Source organism: Desmodus rotundus, chromosome 1, assembly GCF_022682495.2.
Source record: "Desmodus rotundus isolate HL8 chromosome 1, HLdesRot8A.1, whole genome shotgun sequence".
Classification (NCBI taxonomy): Eukaryota; Metazoa; Chordata; class Mammalia; order Chiroptera; family Phyllostomidae; genus Desmodus; species Desmodus rotundus.
This window is the reverse complement of record NC_071387.1, coordinates 32,788,874-32,812,237: the sequence shown is the minus strand read 5'-3', so window position 1 is coordinate 32,812,237 and position 23,364 is coordinate 32,788,874. Positions and strand designations below refer to the sequence as shown.

General features: G+C 44.4%; 1 protein-coding gene and 1 non-coding gene across 6 annotated transcripts in view; both read right to left on the bottom strand.

The window, feature by feature from the left end:
- UBAP2 (ubiquitin associated protein 2) overlaps positions 1-23,364 on the bottom strand; it is a 120,387-nt gene that overhangs the window by 4,591 nt on the left and 92,432 nt on the right. For all 5 annotated transcript variants that reach the window (XM_053923269.2, XM_024560055.4, XM_045195198.3 and 2 more), the window contains 10 exons: positions 23,081-23,294; positions 16,941-17,215; positions 16,016-16,185; positions 14,739-14,952; positions 9,005-9,041; positions 6,695-6,878; positions 5,492-5,561; positions 1,519-1,702; positions 686-777; positions 325-372 (listed from right to left, as the gene is read on the bottom strand). In XM_053923269.2, coding sequence (XP_053779244.1) covers positions 325-372; positions 686-777; positions 1,519-1,702; positions 5,492-5,561; positions 6,695-6,878; positions 9,005-9,041; positions 14,739-14,952; positions 16,016-16,185; positions 16,941-17,215; positions 23,081-23,294 — 1,488 coding nt within the window. The remainder of the gene's footprint in view (positions 1-324; positions 373-685; positions 778-1,518; positions 1,703-5,491; positions 5,562-6,694; positions 6,879-9,004; positions 9,042-14,738; positions 14,953-16,015; positions 16,186-16,940; positions 17,216-23,080; positions 23,295-23,364) is intronic.
- LOC112304645 (small nucleolar RNA SNORD121A) lies at positions 7,539-7,620 on the bottom strand. The gene has a single exon (XR_002974775.1). It is a non-coding gene; the product is annotated as a small nucleolar RNA SNORD121A (small nucleolar RNA).

Genomic DNA, 23,364 nt, shown 5'->3' with positions numbered 1-23,364 from the left:
GGCAAACACCACCAGTTTTGTGTCATATAGATATATATATATATATTTTTTTTTTTAAGGGGAAGATGAGAGAAGAGAATGACCCACAGTTAGTACAGGTGCTACCTACTGGGACCCCAGGTCCCAGTGGCCTTTATGTTCCCCAGGGATGAGCACAGGACACTCATATGCCCAAGCTATAGATGCACCAGCACAACTAACAAAAGGAAGCAGCTTCCTCAGCCTTAGGCTGAGTGTCCTGACGGCTAGGCAGGGTGGCAAAGGGAGGAAGGACCTGTAAAAGAGCCTCGATCCTCCCCACCCCCACTGCCATACCCCACTCACCACTGGCAGCCGTGACTGCAGCATCTGGAGCTCATCATAGCCATAGATCTGTGTGAGGACCAAAAAGGGTGTTAGGGACCATACATTACCCCTGGGAAGCCCAGGCCAATGTGGGGGCCTAAACAGGATGGGAGGATAGGACACACTCAGAAGGAGGACCTGGATGAGCTGCTTTGAGAAGACACCCTACCTTGATGGAGCCTGGCTGGGGGAGAAATACTAGGGGTACAACCGGCAGAGATGGAAGGGCTCCAGGAAGGAGTGGCAGCAACCTAGAGCCTCCTTTACCAGGTTCTGCCAAGTGCCAGCCCCTGAGGGCAGGGGGAGCCAAGGCTAGCCAGGAGCTACACCATGCACTCACCGGGTAGGCAGGAAGCAGTCCTCCAGGGCCCACGAGGTACTGGTTGTGCAGCAGGGGAGGCACCCCCTGGGGCAGGTTGGGGGGCGCTTTGCCTAAGAAAAGTCAAGAAAAGTAAAGTGCCTACCACAAACACTAAGCCTCCTCAGCCACTGTGGGGCTGGGAGTGTTCAGCTCACTGCCATAGCCCTGCCCTAACTGCTGGGAAGTAGAAAGCACGTGGCCTGCCTCCAGGCTCTTCCCAAGCTGGGAAAGAAACGCTGCCCCCGCCCCGCCACTCCTGAAGGTCACACTGCACTGGACAAACCTCAACATAAAGAACAATATCCCTCCTCAGAACAGAAGGAGAGCTGGGCATTGCCAGGAGAGGGACAAGGCATGTCAAAGGTGAATTTTAGCAGTTTCTACCCAACTACAGTGTGCTTGGCTCACTCAGACTGCCCAGATATGGCTAACAGGCAATCAGTTACATAAAATGACCAGGAGCCAACTGCTCCCTGGCACCTCTATGTCACCACGTCACTGCAGCTCCAGGGATGAGTGAGAACAGAAAAGACTGGGGAGCTAGAAGCACAAAGGCTGCCAGGAATCCTGCCCAGGGGAGCCCACCCAAAAGACCAATTTCACCCAACCCCACCTGAATCAGGGGTGGAAGGACTGGGCCTCAAGAGGTCAGTGGAACGAAGAGGACAAGTGACCAGCGGCAGGGCCGGAGGAAGACTATGACCCTCTGAGGTGCATGGCATCCTGACAGTTTATGGGCACCCTCCCTGGGAAGCCAAGTGTGCACCTTTGAGGGGCTGGGGGCAGGTGGGAAAGGCCTCTGGGGCACACACCTGAGGTCACCAAGGGCGTGGCTCTGGTACTGCTGGGGGCGCTCACAGTGGTCCCACCCAGGCAGAGGCTATTCCCCGTGTTCACGCTGCTGAGCCCTGAGGACGTGGCACTCGAGGCGGAGGTTGCTGCTGTTGAGAAGGTGGCTGAGGACTGGAGGGGAGGAGTGCTCTCCACACTGGCGTGCTGGCAAAATAAAAAAGCCAGGACACATGGATCTGGGGGAAAGCACGAGAGGCTGGAGAACCTAGCCTGGCATCTGGGCCTGCAGTGTTGAGATTCTGACCCGAGGGGCCTGTGCTCACTGCCTGTATGACCACACATTAGCCTCCGCAGCCCCTCACACGGCAGTTAGGTGAGGCCATCAGAACACAACTTTTAAGTATAAGGACTATTAAAGCTGAGCTTCATAATCAAAACCATACTAAAAATTCTTACAGTTGCTCATGCTCTGGTATATGCCACAGGGCACTGAAACCCAAAGTAAATCTTGAACATAGACCGTCTTGAGTATGAGGCAAGAACCCACCTCACAGAAAGCAAGTAGTCTCAGGAGAGATGAAAGAGAGACCACAGGCAGTCCAGCCCAAGTCAGAGCCTTCGGGGGTGTCCTTCCATTGGGCTACTCTGATCTGGAAGTCACAGGTGGCTCAGAGTAAGGCCTTTGCTCCAGAACCTGGTGACACTTTGCAAGCCACCAGGGCCTACCTAGAAGGGCATGGCCTGCCCCAATGCCTGCTCAATATGATCCACCTAGAAAGGAAGAGTGAAACCAGAAGAAAGCTCTGAAGAGTCTGTGTTCCAGGATTCCTGCCTAGCTGCTCGGCTTCAGCTGGTAATAATGTAGAAGAGATGCACCTGGTGGGGCAAAGAAAGGCCCAAAGAGGGAGAGAAAGGCTCTAGAAGACTGAGACCAGCCTCCAAACCAGAATGTGTGCTGAACGAAGAATCCCGGAAACTCCTGAAGGAGAGAAGCCAGAGAACAGAAAGCCTCGGGAGGAATGGGACCACAGCGTGCTCTGCTTCCCATTGCACAGACAGCTCTGTAGGTCTCATCCCCACAGGATACCCAACCCAGTAGCCTAAGGGCCCTAATATCCAGAATTGGTTCTGTAAGATAAAGGTGGGTAAAATCATGGTCTCCTGGGACTCCCCAGGACTCCTGCTCCTTCAGCCTAGACAGACAGAACCAGGGTGAGAAGAACCCAAGGAGCAGGGCAAAGGCTGTGCCAGAGCACTCCATGGAGCAAGGGCAAACCAGGCCAGAATGCTCCATGGTCCTCTATATGGGTCCAGGCTTCCCACCAAGAGCAGCTTTCTAGAGAACCAGTTCCTGGTTTGCTGAAAGGAACTCAAGAGGTACCCAGCAAACCTCTCCTACATCAAGCTGACGCTGATGGGCTTTTATCTCTGCCCCCGCCCCGCACCCCAGACCTGCGAGGGCAACACGCTGCTGCAGTAACAGGCCTCCATCCCATTTAAAGGGCTCGCTCAGTGCATCCGGTGGGGCCGTGCAGTCAGCTCCTCAGAGGGGCCCAGATGAGCAAAGCCGCACCCAACCTTCCACAAGGGCACGGAGATCAGGAGAAAACAAAACAAGACTTCCCTTGTAACCTTCAAGTGGGGAAGACCTGACTTAACATAATATGACTATGAAAGGGAGACTGATAGAGCTGACTATATAAAAATCAAAAATATTTACAAAACGACAAGTGTAGGGAAAATATCTGTACTCTACATTCGAGGGCTACTTACTAGACTCCCAAATGTAGAGTGCCTAGAAACAGACCCCAAGGACCTGACAAATAAATGAACAATATAAACTGCTCACAAAAACAAAAAACAATGGCTTTCTAAGATGTAAAAAAAAAAAAAAAAAAGATGGTCAACCTCATTCAATTAACAATTATATTGTCAGGTCATTTTTCTATTAACACAATGGAAAAATAGAAATATTCGATAACACCATTTCGGGAGGCAGGAGAGAAACGGCACATTTCATCCACTGCCACTGGGAGGTAAGCAGGTTGGAAATCACTATACAGAGCAATCTGGCAATGTGTACAAAGTGACAAATGCCTAGCAATTCCACACTAGGATTTACCCTCTAGATATTGCTGCACAGTGAAACACCACCTGTAGAAGGTTATCAAAGGAACACTGTAGGATCAAGACTGAAAATGGTCCTGAAGTTTGATCGGTGGAGGACTGATTAAGTACCGTAACACAGGAGAGCTGTGGAAAGAGAACAAGAACTCTGTGTTTCAACACAGAAACATCTCAAAGACACACTTGTTAAGAAAATAGAGAAGGGTACTACGTATGAAATATCACGTTTCTGCTATAGCAAAGGGTAAAGAAAAATAACTATTTTATAGGTTAAAAAGAACTCTAGAGGATCAAGCAAACAGGAGAAAGAGGGGTAGAATCAAGCAGATTAGAGACGGAAAGACTTCAGTATACGCCTTTTCACACCCTTCATTAATGATTCTGACAACTATGGTAGCAACGTGGCAACCCTCTCACGTTGACAAAGTGTCGGACACTCTGCACAAGGCAATTCTGGCCACAGCCATTTGGACTGTATAATCTGGAGCTTCCTGCGAGACACAGGGGCTGCTAGCCTGTGGAGTGAGGGCAGTGGGCTCCAAAGCACCAGTGCCTGGGGCACAGGCAGTTCACGGCGCCCGCTGACCTAACGGGCACAGGCAGGTGTGCAGAGGCCCCCGCCTCGTGCTCTGGTATGAAGATGGTGCTCGGTGTGTTCTATGACAAAAAATCATTCCTAACATTTCACTTGGAAAACAAGTGTCCACAAGACTCAAATGTTGGCCAGATTGTGATGGAAGGGTAGAACTGACCCTTTTCCATGACCTCATTCTGCAGCAAATGAGTAGATCTCTTATTCAGAGGAAACAAATTTCCCAGATCTTCTGACTCCTCCATTCATCTGTACTCAAAGCTCCCTTCCCTGCTTGGGGACCCTTCCACTCCAAACTTGGAGAGAGACATTTTGTTCTTTTTTTCAGGGACCTTTCTTTCCACCGATCTTCACGCTCAAGTCTCTCCTAGCATTAGTATCCTCCCACCACCCTGCCGCATCACTACTTCACAACCATTCATGCTTCAACCCCCCACAACCCAGACAGACTCCCACCACTGGAACCACACTCTCAACTTCAAACCTCGAGAACCACCCTTCGACAACCACCATCTAGGGCTACTCTTTGGCACAGCAGGGCTTCCAGGGGGCACCACCTGTGCTTCCGCACTCGCCTCTCCACATTCCTGACTTTGTTCATCACGATCACCCTGCCTAAAGCCTCTACCTTTGAGTTGGGAGAAATGGCCTGAGATGGCCAAAGCTAACAGGGGACAGAATACCTAATGCCACAACTAGGGAAGTCCCCATGACCGCCAACACACTGGAATGCAGCTACACTGACTAGGGGAAGAGCCAGGGCCGTCAGTCTCAGAGAACTATGCGTGTGCACATGGCAGAGGATGGATATTCTGGCATTGGGCTGCATGAACTAACAGAGGGTTAGCCAGGAAAAATGGCCTTGATTAAAGCTGACTTTTAGTGGAGCCCCAGCTGAAGTTAGCAATGAGCCCACTTTCTTCTAAAAGCTTGCAAATAGCTCAACATAACATCTCCCAGAAAATAAGTCACCCCTGCCAGGCAGAAAGGTCTCCTGTAACGAACAGGAAGTTCAGCGAATTCTTGGGAGTAAATTCACCACCCATCACATATCAGGTCTGGAGAAGTAACTCCTCCACAGAGGCATGAACTTAGAAAGCAAAATGTCTTCCACGGTGCTCCAAACACATACTTAGATTGAGACATCAGGGCAGCCAAACAATTCCACAGTATCTCAGACATCTAAAATCCACAAACTAAAGGCCCACGTGCAGGTGACTAAGCTCCAAGCTCGCTGAGCAGGGTGGTGGAGGGGGAGCCAAGAAGATACTTACTGTGTGTGACGCGCTCGAGGAGAGTGCTGTGTGTGCAGAGGAGAGGCTGCTCTGATGGCTGGGGAGTGAACTAGAAGACAAAACAGAGCACCACATACGTCCGCCCAAGTCACTCCACAGGAATGGAGCCCCCCATGTCCAGGTGAGCAAGATACAAGCTTGCCCCATCCCTACAGCAGAAGCTTCAGCTTCACACCCATCACCTGGAAACCCAGTCCAGGGGATCTGGTGGTTAGAATGATCTAAAGGATCACCCACCACAAGGATCTGGAACATCCTGTCCTGGGAAACCTCCAGGCCAGCTTCAGTCAGCTGTAACCATCTGCTGTTTATACTGGAAAAAGAACAGGACTGCACTAAGAACACTCAGCCGTAGAGATCCCATTACATCTGTGTGTTGGAAAGAAGTTCCTATGTTCAACCGCACATGCCAAATTCAGAGCCAGAAGTGCCATCAAATCCAGAATTCAATTCAAATGCTTAAAGCAAGGAGGTGGACTCTCCTTAGAAGACACAAGGTGATGCCCTGACTGGTGTGGCTCAGTTGGTTGAGCCTCATCCTGCAAAGTGAAAGGTCATTAGTCTGCTTCCCAGTCAGGGTACATGCCTGGGTTGCAGGCCAGTTCCCGGTTGGGGGCGTGCTAGAAGCAACAGATTGATGTTTCGATCTCTAACATCGATGTTTCTCTCCCTTTCTCCCCCATTCCCCCCTCTCTAAAAATAAATCAATAAAATTGATTTATTGGACAGGGTGGGGGGAGACACAAGGTGAGAACCAAATGAAACCCATTCTCCTACACCCTGTTGTAGTAACTTGATCTGTGAAGCCATGACTAGTGCAAGTCGCAGACCTGCTCAGAAACCCAAGGGCGGTCTGCATCAGCGGCAGGAGCCCAGAGCTGGGAGGAGAGGCTCAGCTAGTGGCACCCTCCTGAGGGTCGAAAAACAGTAGCAGCAACCCCTTGGCTCCACCCTATATTCCCAAGGGGCCAAGTGATCTGTGATAGCAGAGGCACAAAGTTTTCATCTCCAGTGCTTTGGTGACTCCACCCAGCGCAAACCTACTCTACAGCATTATTGCAAACGCCAACATGCCATGCTAGGGGCAACAAGTAGGTTTCATTCACGGAAAGAGCCTTCTATAAGGGCCCCAGGACTTCGCCCCAGTGTGCCTCTCATTCTGGGCCCATATTTTCCTCATACCTGCTAAGCTGGGAGAGGGGGTTGCTGGACAGGTCACCAGGCTGGGACAAGGAGGGCAAAGTGGCAGTGTGCTGAGGTGCAGTGGGCAGAAGCGTACTGCAGGAGGTGGTGCTGGGCAGGGAGCCCACAGATGGGAGGGCAGAGGGAGGGTCTGTTGTCTTTGGAGCTGGAACGGATGAAGCAGCTGAAAGAAACAGATCTGTTTAATTCCAGATCCAACCAGGAATATCTGAAATGAACTCAATGTCTATGACACGTCAGGCTCAGCTGAGACATATACAAAGTTACATTCCCCGCAGAAAATGCCCAAGCATATCTCCAGTCTTCTGTCAGATACTACGATCAGAAGGACTCACGATGGTAAAATGCACAGGACTCAAGCAGAGGAGGAAATGACACATTTATCATCATAACCTGTCCTATGATGTGGACATACTTCTCCCAACTAAAGGAGGCTGGTCAACCCTGAAGCCACACCCAGAAAGAGGCTCTGAGTTTGACATACATAATTATAAAGTGAGGCAAAATTTCCTTAGAAAGTACAACAGGCAACAGTGAAAATCTGTCCACCCAAGGGCTAGATCTTTGCTCCTATCAAATCAGTATCAGATCAAGCTGACCTTGTGAAAGCTCAAAGCCAATTTAGGGCAGGTGGGTGGGGGTCGAGAGCCTAGGGTACATATATTGTGGAGTTCTGATGCCTAAAATCCGCAGAAAAAACACACAGCTGCTGTCCAACACCTACTTCAAAGGCACAGGGAGCACTTCCTTCACTTGTGCTTGAAGACACTAACCTGAGAGTATATTAGGCTTTTAGAAGACCAGGAGTGCAACAATCCTAACTGCAGAGAAGACTCAGTTTTAGTGCCATCCACACATACAAGTCGGATATGTGCTTGGAAACAAAGCATCACTGTCTTTTCCAGTTAGGAAGGAGAAGCAACTTTACCCTCCTGCAGCACTCCCTGGAAGCCAGTAGAAAACACACTAGCTTCTAAAAGGAAGGACAGTCTGAAAACAAACATGGGCAGCAACAGTCTCAACACAGTGTGGTCAATTCTTAAAGTAGCCTTTCCTTTCCTGAGGCTTGCTCACTACTGATATTCTATTCCAAATACGACACCTGTTCTTACAGAAATCAGATGAAGACACCACCCTGACCTAAAACTCAGACCCCAGAAGTTAAAGTCTTCGATCACGCTGATTACAGGTCCACAAAAAGTTGCCTGAAGAACAAGTATGTGGGTGTGAGTGGGAGAGACAATAGGAGGGGAAGAGAGTATGGGAGATAAAACCTATCTAAAACGTATGCTATGTTTTCCAGACATTTTATATCTTATTATCTCATTTAAAAGTCTCCAACCAATCTAGTACACCTCCATGTATTCTCAACCCCATGTCTGCCCAAAAGAAACTTGCCACCATGGCTTCTGAATTAAGAACTTCCTCTGACATCCACGGTTCTCAGAGCTACCAGTGTTGCTCCAAACAGCTCTGGCAGCCCAGCAATACCAAAACTCTGGGTAAACCATATATGTCATTTCAATTCCTACTGAGGTCCAGTCCAGGACTGACAAAATTCTATCTCGGTGTTCCAAAAAATAATCGTAAATAAAGAGGGTCTTTCTGGCTTCCATACTCAATACCACTTGCCTTCCTGAATGATCAATGAAAATCACCATAAACAATCACAGATAGGCTATCCAAGAACAAAAAGAAAAAAGAAAAAGAAACACCTAACAGGGATTTACCTGCACTACATCCAGTGATCACTGAGCTGCACTGGAACTGGCAGGGGTAGGGTGGGGTGGAGAATCCCCTCATTTTCTCCCAAGTCTTTACAGGGAGCCACACTTCCTCTCTCTTCCTAGCAACAGTCTGTCAGAATCTGTAGGCAATAGACATGTCTTTCCTGAGCTAGTACGCCAATGTCTGCTTTAAAAGTCTTGTACATTACTGCAGTGGGAGCCCTCTGACCATCTTAGAACCTGCACCTCTGAGCAAGGCATCTTTTAAATCAATGCTACACTCTGGGTACAGTCTGACTAAGGCAGAATAATATGAGATTACTTCATTTCTAATAATGCCACCAGCTACAACCTGGTCCCACGGAAATCTCTAGCTGAACTTCTAAACCCCACCAAAGAAAGGGTGCCAACAATGGATGAGAAGCAGCTATCAGAAAAAATTTAAATGGACTATTTTTGTAGAATTAGACATTAGCCTATTGTGTTCCCCAACAAGTCAGCGATGCTCGTTTTTGCTTGGTTCCCACTGCCCGTGACGAAGTTAGGTAGCTTATTCACTTACTGTCTGTTGCCTGCTGACTTCGACCACCACGTCCATTCTGTAAGGAAGAGAAAATAAAGTAAACCCAGAAAATAAAAAAACTCAGATGACTTTCTTTTGGGGCATAGGCACAAACACATTAATCATCATCAAGGCCTGCTCTATTTTATCTTTTTATAAAATAAGGGGCAATAGGACAAATTGTTAATAAATCCCAAGGAGATGACATTTTGAAAATCATACTGGGAATTTAGAGGTTAACAAGGACATGACATGAGACCCAAATCACAGAAAACAGTCCTAAAAATTATTAAGCATTACAAAGAACTTAGGAACTCTCATTATACTGAAATCACCAGAAAGAAGCCTTTTTCTCTCATGTGTAGCCTTGCCTTCTGAGTATCAATCATGCAATAAAGAAAAAGACTCCCAGTTATAAAACAAAGATAGCTTTCAAACAAGGAATGGTATTTTATATTAACAGCAAATGGTTCTCAGAGGAAAAGAGATGTTACTTTGAAAAATGGCTTTTCTGAACTGAGTGGGGGAAGAGTAGGTTGGGACAGTGTGGTAGTCCCAAAAAGAGCAGAACATGAAAACAACTGGTTTGAGTTTTAACCATAAGGCGTTTCCTTAGAGCCAACTGACACTGAACACTTTTGCTTCCACAGACCAAGCAGGGGAGACAGGCAGAGAGCGATTGCTACTGGAGTCTACGAGGTTCAGACACTGCCCCCAACGGCAGAAAGAGGCTACCAGAAATTTCCTTCTTACAAATGTCAAAACTGCTAAAGAAAAAGACAAGCCTTATAGCTGTTACCTCTACATTAACCCAAATTTCTGTTCGTGAAATGTGTATTTACAACACATTTTTTTTTAAACAGCTTGAGATTATTTACAATAAATGTAAACAATAAAACAGACCTGCTAGGAAAAAAGCCCGTGATTTTAAAAGTTTAAAGTTAGGGAAAGAGAAACATAACAACGGATAGAGAGCAACCAATATATAACAACACGTTAGAGGGCAACCAAAGCGCTACGCTTTTGCCTCTACTCACTAAACACAGACTCACGACGCAGAGCGTGTGCATCCTGAACAGCACGAACCCTGACATATGAAGAAGTCTTCTCAAAATTACACCAGACCGAAAGAACAGAAAAGGGGAATGGGAAACAGCAGTAATCAGACCTGAGGAATATTTCACTCCACCTTGAAAATTAATTTTAAAACACAAACAACAGACAAACCGACACAACGCAGGAGTCACATTATTGTGTTGGGGAAATGCTGGGCAGCACAATGGTGTTAGTCAAAGTAAAGTATCAAATGGTCAGGAGGATCAGAAAACTATAGGGGTTTGAGTTTAGCCAGCAGAGCAAAGAATGAGTGAACAGTGGCGTGTGTAAACAAAACGAGAGGTAAAGTTAGAGCTGAACTTGAGATACTGTGGAGGTAAAGATTTAAGCTTGGACAGTATGTAGTCTTACATGTTTAGAAACTGTACAGACCAGCACTGTCCAAGGACATGTTCTGCAGGAATAGAAATATTCTGGCTTCTGGCCAAGATGAAGGTGTAGGTAGATACGTGTCACGCCTCACACACAAAAAAAGAAGGATAACAACCAATTCAAAAACAAAAATCAACCAGAACTGCCAGAAAATCAAACTGCATGGAAGTCCAACAACCAAGGAGTTAAAGAAACATTCATCCACGCTGGTAAGAGGGATGGAGATGGGCAGCTAGGGCTGCGAGGTGGCAACTGGCAGGCAGGGTGGATGAAGCAAAAGCTTGTGGACCAGGTGGTCCCACACTGGCATCAGCTGGGAGGAACAACTGGGGAGTGAGACCACACAACCCAGGGTTCTAGTGCAGGAAACAAAGCCTCAAAACCTCTGGCTATAAAAACCTGTGGGGGATGTGGCAGCATGAGGAACTCCCAGTCTCATAAGAGAGTCTGTTGGAGGGGGGCCACAGGATCCTAGAATGTACACTAGGCACACCCACCCGGGAATCAGCACCTGAATGGACTTGTGGGAAGTCCACTTGTGGGAAGTGATGGTAGTGACTGAAAGCGGGCAAGAACCAAGCAAGCTGCACTGTTCCCTCTCTGACCCCTCACCCACAACGTAATGAAGTAGGTTGCCCTGCCCTGGCAAATACCTAAGGCTCTGCCCCTTAGAACCATAACAGGTACGCCTAGACAAAGAAATATGGCCCCAATTAAAGAACAGATCAAAATTCCAGAAAAATAACTAAGCGATGAGGAGAAAGCCAACCTATAAGATGCAGAGTTCAGAACACTGGTAATCAGGATGCTCACAGAAATGATTGAGTACAAACAAAATAAAGGAAGGAGTGAAGGATATACAAAGTGAAATAAAGGGAAATACACAGGAAACCAACAGTGAAGAGAAGGAAACTGGGACTCAAATTAATGATTTGGAACAGAAGGAAGAAATAAACATTCAACCGCAACAGAATGAAGAAACAAAAATATGAAGAGGCTTCGGAACCTCTGGTACAATTTTAAATGTTCCAACGCCAAATCATAGAGGTGTCAGAAGGAGAAGAGAAAAAGCAAGAAATTGAAAACTTATTAGAAAAAATAATGAAGGAGAACTTCCCCAACCTGGCAAAGGAAATAGACATACATGCAAGTGCAGGAAGCTCAGAGAGTCCCAAGAGGTTGGACCCAAGGAGAAACAAACCAAGACACATCATAATTAAGTTACCCAAGACTAAAGATAAGGAGAGAATCTTAAAAAGCAGCAAGGGAAAAGGAGATAGTTACCTACGTAGGAGTTCCGGTAACACTATCAGCTGATTTCGCAAAAGAAACCCTACAGGCAAGAAGGGACTGGAAAGAAGTATTCAAAGTCATGAAAGGCAAGGACCTACATCCAGGATTACTCTATCCAGCAAAGCTATCATTTAGAATGGAAGGGCAGATAAAGTGCTTCCTAGATAAGGTCAAGTTAAAAGAGTTCATCATCACTAAGCCCTTATATACGAAATGTTAAAGGGGCTTAATCTAAGAGAAGATCAAAACTATGAATACTAAAATGACAACTCACAACTATCAACAAGTGATCCTAAAACAAAATAAGCATACAACCAGAGCAGGAACAGAATCACAGAACTGGAGATCACATGGAGGGTTATCAGCAGGGAGGAGAAGGGGGGAGAAGGGGGGAGAATGGGGGGGAGGGAATAAGAAGAATAATTGGTAAGCACAAAATAGACAAGGGGAGGTTAAGAATACTACAGGAAATGGAGAAGCCAAAAACCATATATGCATGACACATGGACATGAACTAAGGGGCAGGGAGAATGCTGAAGGGAGGTGGGGTGCAGGGCAGAGGGGGATAAAGCTGAGGAAAAAAATGGGACAACTGTAATAGCATAATCAATAAAATACACTTTGAAAATAAATATTCCATATGTGCATGTTCCTATATTCTAGCCACTAACCATGTATCTGGATATTGAGCATTTAAAATATGGTAGCCCTGGCCGAGTGCCTCAGATGGTTGGAGCATCTGCCTGAGACAACAATAATAGGTTGTGGGTTTGATCCCCAGTCAGGGCATGTACGGGAGGCATCCAATCGATGTTTCTCTCTCACATTGCCTTTTCTCTCACTCTTTCTCTTAAACCAATAAACATATCCTCAGGTGAGGATTCAAAAAATAAACAAACAAACAAACAAATGGTGTGTCTGAGGAATTTAACTGTTGTTTATTTAATTTAAATCAACTACTACATGTGGCTAGTGGTTACCATATTGGAAAGCACATGAATAAACTTTATGTTAAAGATGACAGGTCAAAAATACGTGGCTTTTAAAAAATATGTAAACCCAGAAAGACAAATACAGGTGAAGAAAAGGTAATTACTTAGTTGCCCTTGTAAGACCAAATCCTAAGCCAGTAGTAGGGAAAACCAGAAAACAAAAACCATTACCAAGCAACTCAGTATTCTTCTATATCAAATAACTCTCTGGAAGTGGGCGTGGAGGAAGGGTTAAATGTAGGAGGGTTTGTTTAAAGACTGCAGGATCAGATCCCCGGTCTCCTCCCTCCTGCCCTCCCACAACGGAGTGAATGCCCCTCCCACCATTCCCCAGAGGCTCTATACTTTTTCAAGAGGTTAACACATGGCCAGGAGCACCTTAAAAAACAGATAGTTCCAGTCAACGCGGACAAAATGAATATGCCAAAGGCAGCCTTCTTTTCCCACTAAGTCTGTCAGTTTTAACACTGACAGACAGGCACTGGCCCTATAGGGAAGAGATTAGAAACAGTCCCTGTAGAATCGAAACAAGCTCAACAGAAAAGGTCCAAAAGGGCTGACAAGGGAGTTAACAACAGAAATGGCCTGCCCATGCTGTCCCACAGGAACGCTCAGTTAACCACATCCAAACCCACCCCAAGCCTGAGCCCTTAGATAACCTTTTAGTTCAAGTAGGCAGCCTGAATCGCCAGATATTTGAGGAATATATGTTAACATAAAAGATAAAAAACAAACGAAAGTTAGTTTAAAAAAATCTTTTAAGTATAGATGTATAAATATTCCTCTCTCCCTTTCTTCCCCCTTCTCTAAAAATAAATAGGTAAAATCAAAGGATGGATGGATGGATGGATGGATGGATGGAAGGAAGGAAGGAAGGAAGGAAGGAAGGAAGGAAGGAAGGAAGGAAGGAAGGGGGATAAAAAAAGAACCCAAATTTCTGCTAGGCCAATTCCACTATTTTTAATATTTTTGTTATCATCCACTTTTTAAAAAAATACTCACCTGAGGATATGTTTATTGATTTTAGAGAGAGAGGAAGGTGAGAGGAGGGCAGAGAGCGAGCGTACACACCAATCGCATGCCTCCCACACACACCCTGATGGGGATCGAACCCTCAATCTTTTGGTGCGTGGGACAACACTCCAATCAACTGAGCCACTCAGCCAGGGTTGTTATTTTCTTTAAAGGTTTTGTTTATTTACTTTTTAGAGAGAGGTGGAGGGAGAAGGAGAGGGAGAGGGAGAGGAACATCGACTGGTTGCCTTCTGTACGCACCTCAACTAGGGACCAAACCCGCAACCCAGGCACATGCCCTGACCAGGAACTAAACGAGCAACCTTTCGCTTTGCAAAATGATGCCCAACCAACTGAGCCACACCAGTTGGGCCCCAGCCAGGGCCCAGCCAGGGCTATTATTATCCACTTCTTTTTTTTTTTTTTTTTTTTTTTTTATTGTTATGCAATTACAGTTGTATGCCTTTTCTCCCCATCCCTCTATCCCACCCCAGGTGAACCCACCTCCCTCCCCCCTCTCCACCCTCCCCCTTGGTTTTGTCCATGTGTCCTTTATAGTAGTTCCTGTAATACCCTCTTCCCACTATCCCCGCCCCCACCCCCCACCCTATTATCCACTTCTTAAAGTGCTCTCACCAATAAAGCTTGAATATCTTTGCTTTACAAGGAACTAAAATATTACAGGTAAGATTACAGTCCCCTCTTACCCCATCCAAACCACTCCTTATACTATGCTTCGGGTCCATGACCCACACTCCTGTGTGCATGGTGTTTGAACGGCAGATTTCAAATGAGATGCCTATTGTTACCAAATTCCACCAACTACAAGAATGCTACTCAAAATGGTTAGACCATTTGTACAAGAAAGTCTCAATCAAAAAGCTTCATTTCCCAAACTACACGCCGAGCTCCAAATAGGACAAGAAAAAACCTGAAAGACCACTTACTGTGACAGTTCCTGGAGCTGACTCCGATGAACTCACAGAGCTTTGGTATGCAACCCTGTTATGCACAGGACTCGGGTCATAGGTGGAAGACGTTGTTACTGGGCTAGTGGAGCTCAGGGATGAGCTGGTCAGACTGGAGGAGGTAATGACTGAAGTTGTATAGGTAGAGTTCTGTACTGCACTGGTCATTGGTAGAGAGGTATTCAAAGAATCACTGCAAAGAATAAAAGGTATGAGACATAAATTTGTGTCAATTTCCATGGCTTCATAACATGGAACTATTTCATCACTTTGGCATGCTCTAAATGAAACATGTATACAACCACAAGTTTATACTACTGCATTCTTTAAACTTATTAACAATGCATTGAAGATTCGAAACAACCCCCAGTCCAACTCCACCCTCCAAAAAAGCTAGACCAACCTAATTGAAGTAACAGGCAAGGGGAGAACTTTAAGAGTTAAGGAATCCAGATGCCTTGAAACCAACTTTAGAAAGGGAACCCAAGCAAGTATCAGGTTTGGGCTCTGGAAAGTGCAAAGATTAATGAATGTAATAAAATCTAAAATCTGGGCTTCACTATTTATAAAATATTCCACTGAAGGAAAGTAAGTGTTGGCAAGATGGGAAAAATTGCACCCCTCAGAGGTTACACATAAAAATGTAAAATGCAGCAGCCACTGGGGAAAATGCTTGATGCTTCCTCAAATGGTTAAATATAAGTTACCATATAACCCAGCAATTCTTAGTTATATACCCAAAGAACCAAAAGAACACAAAACCTGTAACTGAATGTTCACAGCAACATGATTAATCCTGGCCAAAAAGTGGGAATCCACATGTCCATCAACTCATGAATGAATGAATAAATGTGGTACGTGTGCACAATAAAATATTACTTGAAAACAAAATGCATACGTACTACAACATAGATGAACCTTGACAACACCAGGCTAAGCAAAATAAGTCAGTGACAAACAGCCATAAATTCCATGATTCTAGTTATAGGAAATGTCCAGAATAGGCAAATCCAGAGACAGTTTACTGGTTGCCAGGGGATGAGGGGAAGGGGAATTGGGAGTAGCTGTTAATAGGCACAGGGTTGCTTTTTAGGATGATGAAAGGAAAACCCCGAATTAGGTTCTGGTGATGGCTGCACAAACCCACTACTATAGGGTGTATCGTCTGTCTCCACCAGATGATTTCATAAGCTCTGTTTACCTTGGAAACAAAAGACTTACTTCAGTCAAAACCAGAGAAGTGGGGAGTTATATACCTTAAAGACTTCGAATATAAGCTGATGGGAATCTGGTTACTATTTTCACTGCTTGCAGCTGATCCAAATTCAGAGAGAGAGGATTCTGATCCAAATTCCAAGGCGCCAAACTGAACATTTAATCCTGTGACATCTGCTGAACCAGGCATTTCCACCGCAGAAGCCGGGGTCTGTAAAGCAAAGCCACCATGTCAGGAATAGAAGTCATGGATGTCAAGCCCCAAAGGCATGTACCAGAGCCAAATGAACACTGGGTTCCTAGGGCATGCCTGAGGAACAAGGAAAGAAAGGCCAAAAGGAAGGAAAGGAATCATTTTTTAAAAAGAGTTAGAAGGGAAAACAGCAAAGAAAACACAAAATTTAGCAGGAGAATGTTACCAACTGCTTCCTTAGAGCCATAAGCGGGGGAGGGGTTGTGGCTGTGGATGAGTGAAGGAGGAGAACTCCTTAGAGTATTATCTGGCCAAAGACCCACTGGTCCTCCACCCATGGGACACAGCTGAGCACACCGGACCATCAGACTCTTTGAGCAGATCCTCTCATTTCAATTAGTCTCTTTCAGTACAAACCCGTTCCCTCTAACAGCCCAGGCACTCAGAAACAGGCAATTCCTCATAAAGCAGTAAGCTATGTGTTTGAAAAATAGTATATCCAGTTTCTGAGACTTGCTAACCTAACACTTACACTAAACATTAAAATACAGCATTTTGCTTTGTATAATGTGCCCCCATGTATAATCCGCATCCATGTTTTTATGCACATTATAGACGGGATTATTACATACCCGTGGTATGTAATAATTATGCCCATGTATAATACTCATCCTTATTTTTTCCCTAAAAATTTGGGCAAAAAACTGTGCATTATATATAGCAAAATATGGCACATCTGCCCTGGGACGGTGACTTCACAATGGAATACCCACCTTAGAAGCTGGAGGTATCCGCCGCTTAGTGAGTTTGCTGTGTTTAGGCTGAGACTGGTGGGCAGACACAGCAATGTTTTCAACAGTCAGGCTGGGAAGCTGTAAGAGTTTGCTCACAGTGGAGGTACCGTCTCTGGGTGCTGACTCTCGGAGTTTTACCTGGGAAGGGAAGGACTCCAACCCAGGAGGAGGAACAGTGACGGTCTGAGTCTGGTGCTGCTGTCGCTGGCTCAACTGGCTAAGAACTGGGGATGGTTCAGGCTGAGATTTAAAGTCTAGGAAATATGAAAAGAGGGGGTTAAAAAAAAAAGGCAACAACAATCAATTATTTGGCACATGGGCTTAGACCTCCCTCTTTCACCTTCACTGGCAGTGAAGAGTTACAGTCATCACTAGTTTCTCCCAACCATCTTCTAGCTGAATCCCATCAGTGTTCTCTCTAAAGGCGTGTGCATGCACGCACACGCGTGTGTAACGAATGTACTGGGGTAGTCAAAAGTAGGTTTATAGATGAGTACACAAAAGAGAATTTGCTCTTCTATTGTTATTACTGTATTATGTATTTGTATTACAATTGTAAACCCTTTTTAAATTACATTTTATTGATTATGCTATTATAGTTGTCCCGATTTTTTTCCCGTCTCCTTCCAGCCAGCACCCCTCACTCCCTCAGGCAATCCCCACACCATTGTTTATGTCCCTGGATCACACATATAAGTTCTTTGGCTACTCCATTTCTTATACTATACTTTATATCCCCATGGCTATTTGTACCTAACTGTACTTACTCCCCTCATAATCCCCTCACCTACTCATTCATTCTCCCAAATCCCTCTCCCATCGGGCAACCATCAAAATGCTCTCCGTTTCTATGATTCTGTCTCCGTTCTTCCTGTTTGCTTAGTTTGCTTTTTACATTCAGTTGTTGATAGATATGTATGACTACCATTTTATTGTTCATAGCTTTGATCTTCTTTTTCTTAAGTAAGTCCTTTTAACGTTTCATATAATAATGGTTTGGTGATGAACTCTTTAGTTTATTCTTGTCTGGGAAGCTCTTTGTCTCCCTTCGATTCTAAATGCTCTCTCTGCTTTGTAGATCAATCTTGGCTGTAGGTCCCTGCTTTTCATGACTTGAATATTTCTTGACAATCCCTTCTAGCCTGCAAAGTTTCTTTTGTGAAATCAGCTGACAGTTTTATGGAAACTCCCCTCTAGGCAACTACTTTTCTCTTCCCACTTTTAAGACTCTCTCTTTATCTTTAACCTTTGGCTTTTTAATAACGATGTGTCTTGGAGTGGGCCTCTTTGCATCCATCAAAATTGGGACTCTGCACTTCTTAAGACTTGCATGTCTATTTCCTTCACCAAATTAGGGAAGTTTTCTTTCACTGTTTTTTCAGACAGATTTCCAATTTCTTGCCCTTCCTCTTCTCCTTCTGGCATCCCTATTAGGCAAATGTTGGAACACTTGAAGTTGTCCCACAGGCTCTTTGTACTACCCTCGTTTTTTGGATTATTTTTTCTGCTTCTTGTTCTGTGTGGTAGTTTTTGGCTTCCTTATGTTCCAAATCGTTGATTCGATTCCCGGCTTCATCCACTCTACTGTTGCTTCCCTGTAAATTGTTCTTTATTATAATTAGTGTATTCTTTGTTTCTGGCTGGGTCATTTTTATGCTGCTGAGGTCCTCGCTAAGTTCCTTGAGCATCCTTATTAACAGTGTCTCTGAACTCTGCATCTGATAGATTGCTTATCTCCATTTTGTTTAGTTCTTTTTCTGGAGTTTTGATCTGTTCTTTCATTTGGGCCGTGTTTCTTTGTCTCCTCATTTTGGCAGCCCCCCTGTGTTTGTTTCTATGTATTACGTAGAGCTGCTTTGACTCCATGTCTTGGTAGTGTGGCCTAATGAAGTAGGTATCCTGTAGGGTCCAGTGGCACAGCCTCCCCTATCACCCAAGCTAGGTAATGAGGTGCATCCTTTGTGTGGGCTGAGTACACCCTCTTTTTGTGGTTGAACCTTGGTGGCTGTTGGCAGATCAGTGGGAGGAATTTCCCCAGGCCAGTCAGCTGTAAGGCCTGGCTGTGACCACTGACCACCAACCTCCATCCTCCTTGGAGGATCAGCTGTGCAGGGGCAGGATGGTAATGCTCCCATGTGGTCTGTAGCTGTCCAGTGGGTGCAGTGGCCCTGGGGTTTCCACGGTTGTGCAGGCCAAGGTCAGCCCCTGTGTTCTGCCCAGGGGCACTCTGCATGAGCTACAAAGCAGTCTGAGATGGCTGTTACTTGTGCTGGGCTTAGAAATTCCCAGGTGAAGCCAAGGTATGAATCTAGGCTGGCTGTTGCCAGTGCCAGAACTGGGGCTATTCTGCAAGAGGTACAGGGGCTAGGAGCTTACTTAGTCTAGCTATTGCTTGCTGATAGGATTTAGGAAGCTGTGAGTTGCGTGACAAGACCAGCCTTCATATGGAAAAGTCATGGTTAACAGTTTGGTTGGGCCCATAAGTTGGGTGGGACGGAGTCTCATAGGATCTCCAGGGCAGGAGAAATAGTGTTAACCAGGTTGATGGAGTCTCAGATATGGCACTGGCCTGCTGGCTCTGTGGCTCCTTGAGGTGAGGGCTCAGAAAATGGACAATGACCTCTGCCCCCCTTTCTGTCTAGAAGAAAGCTGTCCTCTAGCTCCCACTTTGATGCCAGACACTTCAGTTCCTCCCTTTATGCCACCAGTGCCTTTCAAGCTGCTACTGCAGTGTGGAGCTCAGAGAGAGCGAGTCTGAGTAATTCCGTGTGTGAGTTCTTTAAAGGGAATTGCTTGGGACTCAGCACTTTTTTCTATTGACTCAATCCCCACTGGTTTCCGCAGCCAGAAGTTATGAGGACTTATCTTCCTGTTACAGAAACCCTGGGTGGGGTACTGGTATACGGCTAGGACTCCCTGCTCCTGAGATATCCCTCCCAAATTTTTATTCACCCCATGTAGGTGAGGGACCAACCCATTCCATATCTCCAGCCCTCCTACTAGTCTGGATGGATGTGGTTTCTTTACTTCCATAGTTGTCAGACTTCCATTGAATGCAATTTCTGACAGTTCTGAGTGATGGTTGTTCTGTATTTTCATTATAATTTTGATGTGGTTGTGTGGGGAGGCGAGCAATGTTTACCTATACTGCCATCTTGACCGGAAGTCTCTAAATGCAATTTTGAGCAGTTTATAGGTAGGGATACTATACAGTGGGTATATGCATCTGGCCTTTAGCTAACAGAGAATTGTATTTTTGTTGCTTTATGGATTTTCTACTAAACTTTTGAAAATTACTTCACTAATTTTTTTTCACTAAGTAACATATGTAGTATTATAAAATTCAAAAGGTACAAAAATGTATATGATGACTACCAATCACCCTTCCACCCTGTCCCAATTCGCTCCACAAAGGTAGGCAATATATCCACTTTCTTGAGTATCTTCAGAGATAGTATTTCAATTACACAAAATATACAGAGAAAGACACACTACTTCCTATCTATCTACTGATCTTGCTTCCTCACAAATCATTCAGGTTTCAGATTGTTTCATATTAATGGAATAAAGAGCTACTTCATTTTTATGGCCACATAGTAATCCAATGTACATAGGTATCACATTCTAAAACTAGAACTATATTAATGGACTTTTAGGTTCTCCGATATCTTGCTATGGAAAACAATATTACAGTAACTATATTTTTATTTAAGACATTTTGCTCAAGTGCAAGTATACTTATAAGAAATAGGTTCTTGTAAGCTGGATAGGTTCAAAAAATGACTATATTTTATATTTTAACAAACACTTTAAAAGTCCTATCCACAGAGAGAACACATGCTTTTTTGCATACCAAACTTTCGTCCTTCTTAGTTTCACAGGTGAAAAATAGTATAAAAGATTCAAAACAAAATGATGTAAGTTAAGCGTCATTGATATACTTAAGTATTCTTGGCCTACGAACTTGTTATTGTCCATACCTCTTCAACCATTTTTAACTTCTTTTTGGTCTCCTTGAATTTTAGTTATTCTTTATACTAAGGAAGTTATGATCACTTTTGTCTATGATACGATTTTCAAATATTTTTTCAAAGTTTGTCTCCCCTGTGATTTGTTTATGGTGTTTCCCATATTTAGAAAAGTCCACCTCATACAGAATATATCAAAATCTTCCTATGTTTTTCTCTATTACTGTTCTAGATTCACTCTTTATGTTTAAATATTTGACCTATTTGGCACTATGGTGTAGAGTGGATGTTAGGGATCCAACTTCATCTTTCAGCCAGATATCCAACAGCAACAAACACCTTTTCACCACTGATTTGAAATGTTACCTCTATCAATCTTTTTCTGCAAAAGGCCAGGGAGTAAATTATTTTAGGCTTTAAAAGCAATCTGTTAGCAACTATTCAAATCTGCCTTTGTAGACTGAAAGTAGTTATAGATGATATGTAAATGGCTGTGGCCTTGTTCCAATAAAAATGTATTTACAAAAACAGGTAGCAGATTGAGTTGAAGGTTTACCAACCCATGACTTAGTGTATACGCTAGATGAATTTATTTTGGGATTTAGTATTATAGGCACCTACAAAAAAAGACAGACTTTAAAAAGAAAATATAAATGGCATCCTTAAATATAAAACCTCATTATCTCTTAGTAAGTATGCCAGAAAAAATTAACAGGAGGTCTACAGCTGCCAAGAAATGTTGGTTTGTGCCCTGGCCGGTGTAGCTTAGTTGGTTGGGCAAGTCCCAGGTTCTGTTCCCAGCCAGGGCACATGCCTGGGTTGCGCGTTTAGGACCCAGATGGGGGCATGCAAGAAGCAGCTAATTGATGTCTCTCTCTCACATGCATGATTCTCTCCTTCTCTTTTTCCCTCCCTCCCCCCCTCTATAGAATAAAAGAAAAAAATTTAAAAAATTTTTTAAAAGTAATGCAGGCTTGCAAGATTAGCTCTTGGCTGGTGTCTGAGAACACGGAATTTTTGTATGTTCTAGGGAAAGAGTGCCAACTCTAACCACTAAAGGTGCCTCTGTGCCTTGAATACTTGTACAACATGGTTTACTCTGAACACTTGCTTTCCTTCTAGGAATCTGTAATTTTGGCGTGTACTAGGCAGAGGATGCCTAAATAACCAACCCCACGAAAAAACCTTGGGCACTGAGTCTCTTACGAGTTTCCTTGGTAGGCATCACTTCAAACCTGGGAATAGTCTCAGGTAATTCCATAACAGTAAGCCTTTTTTATTCAGCAGAGAAATGTGCTTCCATGTCACTTAATATGCCCTAAACATGAACCAGCCCACACAACCAACCCTATGTTTAATGTAACCCCCTGCTATTCCTTAATACAGTGTGATGTGTGTTGGTGGAAAATGGTAGTTCAAAGATTTTTTTTAATCCTCACTGAGGACATGTTTATTAATTTTAGAAAGAGAAGAAGGGGGAAGAGGGCAAGAGAGAGAGAAACACTGATGTAAGAGAGAAACATTGATAAGTTGCCTCCCATACATGCCCTGACAGGAAATTGAACCTACAAACCTAGGTATGTGCCCTGACCATGGATCAAACTCACAACCTTTTGTTTTACAGAACGACACTCCAACCACCTGAGCCACCTGGGCAAGGCAGGAGATGGTAGTTTAATGTCACAAAACCTATGTAAGTAGAATTTAGAAAACCTCCAACTTACATGTGTTGCCTTTAATTTACAAACCACAGATGGTAAGGCTGAACCAAATCATAGTGAATACATGCAAATGTTAAGAATCAGAAAGCAATGTAGTCGGTGTGATTTAAAATGTTTTCCACAGTCCACCTTCTGCCATAGTCCACCTTCTGCCACCACCTTTTTCTAATAAGCTCAGAAAATTGTTTCCTTACACTTGCATGCTTTTACCATGCTTTTGCACATCTCTCCAAGGTAGGACCTACTACTGCTAGTAACAAATAAATGCAGGTATTTATTTACACAATACAAATCTGACTGATTCAATTCAGAAACTTTGCAAAGTTCTACTAAAAAAATAATCTCTGGACAAATTCCACATCAGTATTCTCAAGTCAACAGCCTCTGCCAGCGCTTAGGTTGTGAACAACCACAGAAAATGTACACTTACCAAAATGGCTAAGGACTGAGGACTGGGTAGCTGAGGGCTTGAGGTCCCAAGAAGAAGTGGTTGTGGGAGGGCTCGTACTACTCTGCTGTGAACTCTGGGTGGTCGTAAACTGGCCCAAACTTGGAGGTTTCAACTGGTCCAAAATCTGGGAGCTGGTGATGTTTGCCATTTTTGAAGGTGTAAGCTCTCCAAATCCTGAACCCAGGACGGATGACTTTAAAGGAAAAGAAAACAGAAATCCTAAACAATACAGAATTTCTAACCCAGGCTTTAAAACATGCCAG